We start from the raw sequence: 10,893 nt of genomic DNA, 5'->3' as shown, positions 1-10,893 counted from the left end.
ACTCATCCCTGGGAATGTGGAGCGAGACACAATGAGGGAGATGGATGTGCCTATAGAATATAGATGGGTCCACTCGCGAGGCATGCGAGACCCCCTTCACCTCATGGTTGGATTACATGTATATTGAACATTTTGGACAACACGTGGCGCACGTCACGCTTTTTTCTCTGAACACTTAAGTTTTAAAAATCGCACTAGGACAGCGCTGAAGGGCACGTTTATTAACCAGACGGTAGTGCAGGGGTCCACAACCTTTTTTGGGTCTGGGGGTCGCATTGTCACATCGCACTATTTTAAGGGGCCGCAAAAAAATAAATTAATTAATCAGCGCTTGTTTGCATCAGCCTATTACACAGGCTAATGCAAAGTGACTGGGGAGGAATGATCGCTACCGCAGTCATTTATCGGCAGCACCTTCCGGATTACGCGGTGAGATGTGCGGACAATTACCGTACGTCTTTCATCCTGATAAAAAATATGCAAATCAGCCGACAAACGAGTGATTCCTTGTTTATCGGCTGATTATACCGCCAGATATCAGGAATGATCGCTCCTATGAACACTTGTTCCCAGTAATTGTCCTGAATATCGTGCCGTGTAACAGGGGCTTAGAGATTTCCTGGTAAAAAAATATTTTTAACGCGTTCCTGCAGCATGGGCCTGAAACAGAAGGCTCGTACTTTCCTGCCGCTCCCATCGTCTGGTTCCGGCGCTGTTTACATCCGGTTGGATATGGGCATAGTCATTTGTACCTCTCCAGCCAATGACTGGCTTCAGTGGTGATGTGGCCACGAGCAGCGTGTCACCGCTAGAGTCAGTCATTTGCTGGAGAGGTGCTCCGAGACCGGAGGATGGAGACAGCGAGAGCAGCACGGAGCACTAGGAATCTTCTGTGTCAGGGACTATGCTGCAGGAACTGGTTAAACATCATCTTAACTAGGAAACCCCTTTAAGTTTCCTTATCGCCTAGTATTCACAAATTTACTTCACTGCAGAGGATGGCGATCACTGGTTATTATCGCCTTCCCTCCCCAGATATACTGTAGGTGCCCTGCGATAACCAGTAATCACTTTCCCTGAGGGCTCACGCACACGGCCATTGTTTTAGTCCGCGTCCGAGCCGTTTTTTTTTTTTATATGTGGCCTGGATATGGACCCATTCACTTCAACGGGGCCGCAAAAGATGCGGACAGCACTCCGTGTGCCGTCCGCATCAGTTACTCCCTTCTGCAAAATGCAGACCACACGTGGCTGGTGTCCTGCGAACCAGAAGAAAAGGTACGTGTGTATGAGGCCTGACTAGCCGGGAAAGCACTTACTGGTTAACCCTTTAATGACCAGTCACTTTGTGATTTAGCACACGTGGTTCAAGCACTTGTAACTTTTTTATTTTTTGGACTACCAAAATAACTTTTGCAGCTTTTTATTACATAACACAGGGCTTTTTTATATATTTTTTTAGTTTTATTAGGGGGAAACCGATTTTTTTTTTTAAGTCTTTTTTATTCATCACGGTATAATTAGTTCCCTATATGTGTTGGATTGTTTTATTATACAATATGTATAGTTTTACATGAATGGGGTAATAATTGTAATGGTTTTGGTTGGTGTGGGTGTTTTTTTTCTTTTATGTATTTTTTTTTACTTATTTTTTAAATATTTCTGCTACAAAAAGACCTTTGGGGAACACTGACTTATTTTGCACATTTTCGTTTTATTTGTATTTTTAATTTTTTTTTTTATCACTATTATTTATGACAGTGAACAATTATTTTACACTTTCCTTTTTACAGTTTTCTTTTACTTGTATTTTATTTATTTATTTTACATCTTTTTGCTAAAATGTTCTTTTCTTTTTCTTTCATATATTTTTGCAGCACTGTATGTCCCCCAAGAGGTCTGTAAAAGACCTATAGGAGACGCTGACCTTTTTTTTTTTGCACTTTTTTCCTTTTTTTTTTTGCACTTTTTTTTGTGTTTTAAAATTTTAAGTTTTTTACTTTTAATATATATATTTTCCACATAATTTGTCCCCAAAAGGTCCATAAAATACCTTTGGGGACACAGACTTTTTTTTTGCACTATTTCCACTGTAACTGGAGCATCCAAAGCCGCCCCTCCTGACGAGGCTTTGCACAAGGCAGAGCTGTTGAGGCTCCGCAGTCCTCTGCCTCTGACACCCGGCGATCACGTAATCGCCAGGTCTAAACCGCACAGCGCGCCGCTCACCTGTGTGAGCAGAAGGCAGAAGTGCTGATACACTACTCCTGCCTTCTCCTCAGCTCCCCCGCTGTCAGAGATGGGGGCTGCAAATCATGGCTCTGGGGGCCGCAGGTAAAGCCATTTGCACCATTTGCGCTGCTTGCTCCACTGCCAGGACTGATAAATTGCTTTTATAGGTTATGGACACCTTTGAATAGATTTTTTTCTCTTCGTTTGCTTCCTTCTTGCAAAATTAAGCAACTTTCTAAATACTCTTAAAGGGGTTCTCCCATGATTAATGTGAAAAATGAAAGTCAGACGTCAGATACAACATGATAATCTCTCACAAAGCTAGAACCAGCCCTGTACCTCACAGGGACCCAGAGATCTCCCCCCTCATTGCCCCAATTGTCCTGTTAGATTTATGGCAAGCTGGTAGCTCAGGGGGCGTGTCCTTTCACTGGGGGCATGGCAGCCCTCTCCCTACGACAGCTCAGGGGGCGTGTCCTTTTACAGGGGGCATGGCAGCCCTCTCCCTACGACAGCTCAGGGGGCGTGTCCTTTTACAGGGGGCATGGCAGCCCTCTCCCTACGACAGCTCAGGGGGCGTGTCCTTTCACAGGGGGCATGGCAGCCCTCTCCCTACGACAGCTCAGGGGGAGTGTCCTTTCACAGGGGGCATGGCAGCCCTCTCCCTACGACAGCTCAGGGGGCGTGTTATTTCACAGGGGGCATGGCAGCCCTCTCCCTACGACAGCTCAGGGGGCGTGTCCTTTCACAGGGGACATGGCAGCCCTCTCCCTACGACAGCTCAGGGGGCGTGTCCTTTCACAGGGGACATGGCAGCCCTCTCCCTACGACAGCTCAGGGGGCATGTCCTTTCTGCTTCAGCTCTATCCCTATTAACTGTCAGTGCCTACAGCTGGTGGCATCTGAAGGATAAAACTGAGGATGTGCAACCACCTCAGCAAGGTGGACAGAAATAAGGAAAAGAAACAGCAGGTGTCGCTATACAGATACATTGTATTCCATAACTCTGTCTATATAACATTTTTAATGATATTCAATTACAAAACTATTTAAATCCAGGTGCTGGTTTGAAAAATGTACAACATCTTTTGTAGGACAACCCCTTTAAGCAAAAATTTCATGGTATTTTGCTTCTGCACAGTATGTGTAAGTCCTTCACCTAGCTGCAGAATCTGACACAAATCAATCAGAGCTGTGCTCCTGTTCCTAAAGGCTCACTAAGTGTGAGAGATGGCAGCATGGAGGGGAGGGGGGGGGGGGTGCACATAGCAGATAGGAGTGTGGTAGAGGGGGCGGGGAAGGGTCCAGGGCAGATGACAAAGGCTGTAGCCAGGGAAGAAAGCACACATAAGACAGTAGGGGAAGGCAGCAGCATCCTGGACACACAGATCCAGCACGTATCACCGGGAGGGACACACAGATCCAGCACGTATCACCGGGAGGGACACACAGATCCAGCACGTATCACCGGGAGGGACACACAGATCCAGCACGTATCACCGGGAGGGAAAATAAGTACAAATGTTAGTAGCCACCGGTAACTACTAACATACGGTAAAAATAATAATAATTTACGTGTTAAAGGTGTCCATGACCTTCAAAATCTCATTTTTTTCACAATCTCATTCCAGTAGCAGATATCATAAAAATTAAGCAACATCTCTGGCACTTTGCAAAGGTGCAAGTTGATCATCATCATCATCTAACATTTTTAGATATTTGTCGCAAATAACGGCAACACCGTCTCCAACAAACTTGCCTCATAATACCGCATGCGATTGATTCCCCCCCCCCCCCCCCCCAACTCTGTTTTTGGTGCATTCTGTTTAGAAAATCGACCCCAAAATATGCGGAATCAAGGTCTTGGAGGACAGATTTCCATGCACTGCTTTTACCTAATTAGCAGATCACTCACGAGATTGGGGGCAAATATGTACATCTGATGGCGGATTTATCAGGAATGAAGCTCAGTGCGAAGACTCCTTCCCATGTAACGGCCGCAGATCACCCGATGAGCAAGCAAATGCTCGTTCTTCAGGTGAAATGATCTTTCATGCAGATGCCTCAATCATTGTTTCTGGGCAGCAGACCGCGCTGTGTGAACAGGGATCTATATGAGGATGAGCAGTAGAAGTAGGGATCGCTCATCCCCATAGAGTGGGGTGATGGCTGCATGTAAATGCATCTCTTTACCTCCAGCGACGAGCAGGCAACTATCAGGAAGGAACAAGTATAAAGCCACCGTAAAGCATATGACCAGGATATGCCACCAATGTCAGATCCAGCACGTATCATATGTTCACATTACACACTGCTTTGATAGCTTTCCTGAGCTCCAATATCCGTGAACACGACACTCTGCAGAATGCAGATCACTACAGCAAGCTCTGAGGAAGGAGGGAATGCTGGGAGCTTTCAGCTCTGAAGCCTCTACAGAGGTTGTCTTAACGGCTTCCTCAGATTTTGCTGGTGCCCTTTACTAAAATCTAATGCATGGGGATGAGGGGAAGATGCGGTTGTGGGACCTTCTGTAATACTTTCTTTTCATTGGTCCTGGTCTAACAACACACACAACCCGCCCACGACCCGATGGCCACACGAGCGTGGTGGACATACGCCATAAATATTTATTACATTTCTTCTTTACATTGTGTATCTAGACTCACAGGACCTGTAACAAACGCGTTTCACGTAGTCCTTGCAGGCCACCATTTCCTGATGTGGTCTCTTCCCCAAAAAGTCATTTGGTGAAGCCGGAGATATCCAAATATTTTGGACGTCTTGTGAAAACGTATCAGATGGCTTCTTGTTTGCTTGGATTCCAGGGGTTTTCTGATGCAGGAGGAGGCTCGCTGGCGCGGTAAACTTCCTTGTGTTTGGAGAGGCCTCCTTGGACGGGAGCTGAAGGAGTTTGGAGGATTTCTCCTCACTCTTACCAGGTTGGGAAGAATGAGGTGTGAGTTGGTGCAGACGGAGCAGGGACCGGAAGCTGAAACCTTTCCTACAGAACTTGCACTTGTAGGGTCTCCTCCTCTCATGTTTACACCGATGCAGGAAAAGTTTCAGCAGTTTTCCAAACTTTTGCCCACAGCCGTGACACGTGACCGCCATGCTGTGGGACAGCTGGTGCCTCATTAACGTGCTCTGATGCCTGAAATATTTTTTGCACTCTTTACACCTAAAGAGTCTCTCAATGTCAAATTCTCTAAGAAGCTCTTCCGAAAGACGTTCCTTCCTCTGCAACGTTCGCCCTTGATCCTTCGCAAGGTCCACAGCTATCACAGGATCTGGAGAATTAACATAGTGGGGCACTTCTTCTACAGCTGCAAAACTAGTGTATTTGACCCCATCGTGGGTAGGAAGTGGTTTTATGTCCTGGGTGGTGGCTGAGGAGAGGCGTTCATCAGCTTCGGGGTCCTTTGGAGGACTCTTGGGCTGGAGGTTGCCATCTCCACCTTTGTCCTTGGAATGAACTTCGGCATGTCTGAGAAGGTAGGTCAGCCTGGTGTAGACCTTCTCACACTTTTGACACTTGTAGATCTCATTCCCCAAGTGCTCTCGCTGGTGGTTCACTAGTGCCGTCTTGCTGTGGAAGTGCTGGTGACACAGGGTGCATTCTACGAGTCTTGAATGAGCTTCTTGAAGATGGGACTTCAGATCCTGGGCGCTACTGAACTCCATGCCGCATTTTATGCACAGCTTTGGGAGCTTTGGTTTCTGGTGCACTACCTTGTGTTCCTTTAAGTCTTTGACCGTCTGGCACACCAGTTGGCACTTATCACACTTGTATTCGAAGACTTGGTGGGTTTTCTGGTGTTTCTTAAGGTGGCCGGGCTTCTTGAAGCTTTTCTCGCATAAGGAGCACTTATACGGTTGCCCTCTGTAGTGGCACTTTTGGTGCGCCATCAGGTGGCTCTCTTGCCTGTAACCTTTTCCGCAGTCGACGCAGACAAACCTTTTCTTCCAGTTCGTCTTTGCCAAGTTGCAGTAACATTTCATGATGCCTTTGCAGTTGAGACATTTCGGCTGACGGTCTTTTAAGGCTTTCTTCTGCCCGGGAGTCTCGCAGTCGTTGGTTGCTTCTTTATGGGTTTGATTTTCATTGGGAATGTCAGTATCTAAAGGGTGAAAATATAGACGTTATTGCCCCTGTACGATTCCTATACCGTTACAATGCCTGTTGATTTATGTCTCCTGGATCTCAGCTGACTTAAGGGGCCACAGCGCCGTACACTGTAGTGGTTGTGTTAGGTATTGCAGCTCACTGCTTGTTAGCAGCTCTCTGCTGTGACACGGAGATGGATAACATCCGTAGGTACCTCCTAGATCAGGGATCAGCAACCTCCGGCACTCCAGGTGTTCTGAAACTACAACTCCCAGAGTGCACCATTCACTTCTATGGGAGCATGTTTGCATGCTGGGAGTTGTGGTTTCACAGCAGCTGGAGTGCCGAAGGTTGCTGATCTCTGCCCTAGATCATATGGACAAGGGTGGTCCTGATGAGATGATCCCTTTACCGCTGTCCCACAGCCATTCTTATCCAGACTACAGTTGCAAGAAAAAGTATGTGAACCCTTTGGAATGATATGGATTTCTGCACAAATTGGTCATAAAATGTGATCTGATCTTCATCTAAGTCACAACAATAGACAATCACAGTCTGCTTAAACTAATAACACAAAGAATTAAATGTTACCATGTTTTTATTGAACACACCATGTAAACATTCACAGTGCAGGTGGAAAAAGTATGTGAACCCCTAGACTAATGACATCTCCAAGAGCTAATTAGAGTGAGGTGTCAGCCAACTGGAGTCCAATCAATGAGATGAGATTGGAGGTGTTGGTTACAGCTGCCCTGCCCTATAAAAAACTCACTCCAGTTCTGGGTTTGCTTTTCACAAGAAGCATTGCCTGATGTGAATGATGCCTCGCACAAAAGAGCTCTCAGAAGACCTACGATTAAGAATTGTTGACTTGCATAAAGCTGGAAAGGGTTATAAAAGTATCTCCAAAAGCCTTGCTGTTTATCAGTCCACGGTAAGACAATTCGTCTATAGATGGAGAAAGTTCAGCACTGCTGCTACTCTCCCTAGGAGTGGCCATCCTGTAAAGATGACTGCAAGAGCACAGCGCAGACTGCTCAATGAGGTGAAGAAGAATTCTAGAGTGTCAGCTAAAGACTTCCAAAAGTCTCTGGCATATGTTAACATCCCTGTTAGCGAATCTACGATACGTAAAACACTAAACAAGAATGGATTTCATGGGAGGGTACCACAGAAGAAGCCACTGCTGTCCAAAAAAAACATTACTCCACGTTTACAGTTTGCACAAGAGCACCTGGATGTTCCACAGCAGTACTGACAAAATATTCTGTGGACAGATGAAACCAAAGTTGATTTGTTTGGAAGAAACACACAACACTATGTGTGGAGAAAAAGAGGCACAGCACACCAACATCAAACCTCATCCCAACTGTGAAGTATGGTGGGGGGGCATCATGGTTTGGGGCTGCTTTGCTGCGTCAGGGCCTGGACGGATTGCTATCATCGAAGGAAAAATGAATTCCCAAGTTTATCAAGACATTTTGCAGGAGAACTTAAGGCCATCTGTCCACCAGCTGAAGCTCAACAGAAGATAGGTGTTGCAACAGGACAACGACCCAAAGCATAGAAGTAAATCAACAACAGAATGGCTTAAACAGAAGAAAATCCGCCTTCTGGAGTGGCCCAGTCAGAGTCCTGACCTCAACCCGATTGAGATGCTGTGGCATGACCTCAAGGAAGCGATTCACACCAGACATCCCAAGAATATTGCTGAACTGAAACAGTTCTGTAAAGAGGAATGGTCAAGAATTACTCCTGACCGTTGTGCACGTCTGATCTACAACTACAGGAAACGTTTGGTTGAAGTTATTGCTGCCAAAGGAGGTTCAACCAGTTATTAAATCCAAGGGTTCACATACTTTTTCCACCTGCACTGTGAATGTTTACATGGTGTGTTCAATAAAAACATGGTAACATTTAATTCTTTGTGTGTTATTAGTTTAAGCAGACTGTGATTGTCTATTGTTGTGACTTAGATGAAGATCAGATCACATTTTATGACCAATTTGTGCAGAAATCCATATCATTCCAAAGGGTTCACATACTTTTTCTTGCAACTGTAGTCTGGATAAGAATGGCTGTGGGACAGCGGTAAAGGGATCATCTCATCAGGACCACCCTTGTCCATATGATCTAGGGCAGAGATCAGCAACCTTCGGCACTCCAGCTGCTGTGAAACCACAACTCCCAGCATGCAAACATGCTCCCATAGAAGTGAATGGTGCACTCTGGGAGTTGTAGTTCCATATCATTCCAAAGGGTTCACATACTTTTTCTTGCAACTGTATGTTACCAGACAAGATTCTCCTATGTCGGCCGTGTGTCCACCCCCAACATCCTATGTCCTGCTGCATTGATCCTAGAGTTACGTTCATCAGTCACTTACTAGATAGCACACTGGTGGCAGCCTGCACAGACAGGGAATCCGTCTTCTTCTGCAATGGTTTCGACTTTGGCCTCTTGATATCTAAGAAATAAAAATGTAATGAAATAAGTAATACCTCATCATCGATCTCCGGTCATGCCCGTTTCAATGCTTTATGGGACCCAGTCGCTCTCGATACAGGAAATGTGTGCACTCAGCCAATCACTGGCCGTCCTCAGCCAGCGACGTCACATTTTGGGGGAAGGAGGAAAGTAACGGTCCAAAAATTATTGGAAGACAGTACGGACACGTTGCTGTGCAGACACACTACCTGCGTGTGACGAGGGCCTTGATTTCTCATGTTTTCCAATGACGGACCCATCCGGCCTCTCCCACTGCTCAATCTGATTGAAGAGAACTGGGGGTTCAATGTCAAGTCCTGAAATACGGAAACAAAACGCAGGTGACATCAAAAACTGGACAACTTCACAAAGGAATCAGAAATAATGTCACAACTGACAAAAAATAAAAAATAAATTAAAATAAGTGGGGAAAAAAATAATAACCGTCTTCCACTGTGCCCATAGCCTGGTGGTCCGACCTGTATGATGGGAGGGGGCAGTAGTATATAAACTCAATGCAATATGGCGATATAGAAATAACCAAATAAATGGGCTAATGGCACGATGCCTACGCTAGAAACCTAGTATGTAACGTGCTGGGTGTGAGGGCACTGCGCCAAGTGCTGCAGCCAGGATCGGGCTGACAGAATGATCCATACACCCCACATCACCCCTAATTATGAAAGGGTTAAAGGATATGCCATCAGTGTCCTATAGGTGAGGGATCCTCTCCTGTCTCCAGAATGGGACCTCCGAAGTGAACAGACGGCAGCTGCGCATACGCAGCCACCCTGCGTTCACCTCTATGGCAGTTCCTGCTGGCTCAGCCATTTTTTGGCAGTCACATGGCAGTGGCCACGCATATGTAGTTCACTTTGGGGGGGCCCTGTTTTGGTCGATAGGCGTGGGTCTCGCATGTGGGACCTGCACCTATCCGACATTGATGGCATGACCCAGATGGGCCAATCCCTTTAAAGGGGGTTTTCCAGGAGTTCAATATTGATGACCTATCCTCAGGATCAAATTAGAGGAGGTCCAACGCGATCAGCGAAGAGGCTGCGGCGCTCATGTCACATGGCCACGGCATAGATCAGTGGGGGTGCCACGGAAGTGGGACTGATCGGATATTGACGACCTATCAGCATGGATTTCAGGAAAGGATGACAGGTATATACAGTATTTGCTGGCACTTTTACGGGCTGTATATCGGGGGCATTGACATACAGAACCCTGATTCGCCGTCATCCTGGTGACTGGCCCGTACACTATTTAAGACTTGTGTTAGGGATATCTCCATTACCCAAAACCAGTAGATTTGCGTAGTTCTCCTTCATGACGTCTTTGTACAGTTCCTGTTGGTCCTGACCCAGGTTCCTCCATTCTTCCTCTGAGAAATATACAGCCACGTCATCAAAGGTCAGGTGCATCTTCAAAGACAATGCAGAGAGAACATGAGACCAGCGAAGGGGCTACGAATGGAGCCAGAGAACTTCTAAAACGTAAAGGGCTTTTCCAGTGCTTTAACACTGAAGTACTATTTAGATCTGATCTTCAGGGGTCCGACACCCCTCACCCAGCAGCACCAGAACCACACAGCTCCATGAATTTCTGCTGCTTCCACTGAAGTGAATGGTAACCAGCTGCGTCCACTACAGTAATGGATGGAGCTGTGTAGTTCCGGCGTTACCGGTGTCGGAATGCTGGAATACCAGATAGTGATGATCCGGAGGATAGGACATTGTCAGGACCATGACTTGCTTAAAGGGGCACCCAGATTTTAACATCAGCTTCCCACTCTGCTACTTTGAGCCACAGGGTTACATGAAATCTTCACCCTTAAGCTATCTGACATCCACATCCAAGGGATCTTAGCTGATACCACTTGTCATATCAGGCGGACAAGAAGTCTTACACTAGGTAACTGACAAGTACCCACTTCTCTCTAGCATTCACAGGGTTAACACACAAATATATGTAACGCTTCTTCTAAGGCGGTGGAGTCGTTCAGAACACAAGAAGGCTCTGATGAAGGGGAAGTTTTAATATCCACAGGACAGAGCGCACAAAAA

General features: G+C 46.2%; 1 protein-coding gene across 1 annotated transcript; it reads right to left on the bottom strand.

Moving 5' to 3' along the window:
* Positions 1 to 2,977: 2,977 nt before the first annotated feature.
* Positions 2,978 to 10,575, bottom strand: LOC121002634 (zinc finger protein 528-like). Its single transcript, XM_040434073.1, has 5 exons — positions 10,534 to 10,575; positions 10,125 to 10,251; positions 9,034 to 9,141; positions 8,724 to 8,804; positions 2,978 to 6,350 (listed from the first exon to the last, which is right to left on the bottom strand). Exons 1-5 carry the CDS (start codon positions 10,573 to 10,575, stop codon positions 4,876 to 4,878), a joined length of 1,833 nt encoding a protein of 610 aa, XP_040290007.1. The 3' UTR covers positions 2,978 to 4,875.
* Positions 10,576 to 10,893: the final 318 nt, after the last annotated feature.

Source organism: Bufo bufo, chromosome 5, assembly GCF_905171765.1.
Source record: "Bufo bufo chromosome 5, aBufBuf1.1, whole genome shotgun sequence".
NCBI classification, from domain to species: Eukaryota; Metazoa; Chordata; class Amphibia; order Anura; family Bufonidae; genus Bufo; species Bufo bufo.
The sequence above is the reverse complement of the archived record's forward strand: the minus strand, read 5'-3'. Positions and strand labels throughout refer to the sequence as shown.

Bases quoted from the DNA above. Each gene is read 5' to 3' on its own strand.
- LOC121002634 (XM_040434073.1), bottom strand. From the start codon at position 10,575: ATGGTCCTGACAATGTCCTATCCTCCGGATCATCACTATCTG. The intron at 9,142-10,124 runs GTAATGGAGATA...TCCGTATTTCAG, and splicing joins CGCAAATCTACTGGTTTTGG to GACTTGACATTGAACCCCCA. The intron at 8,805-9,033 runs GTAGTGTGTCTG...TTTATTTCTTAG, and splicing joins AAGGCCCTCGTCACACGCAG to ATATCAAGAGGCCAAAGTCG.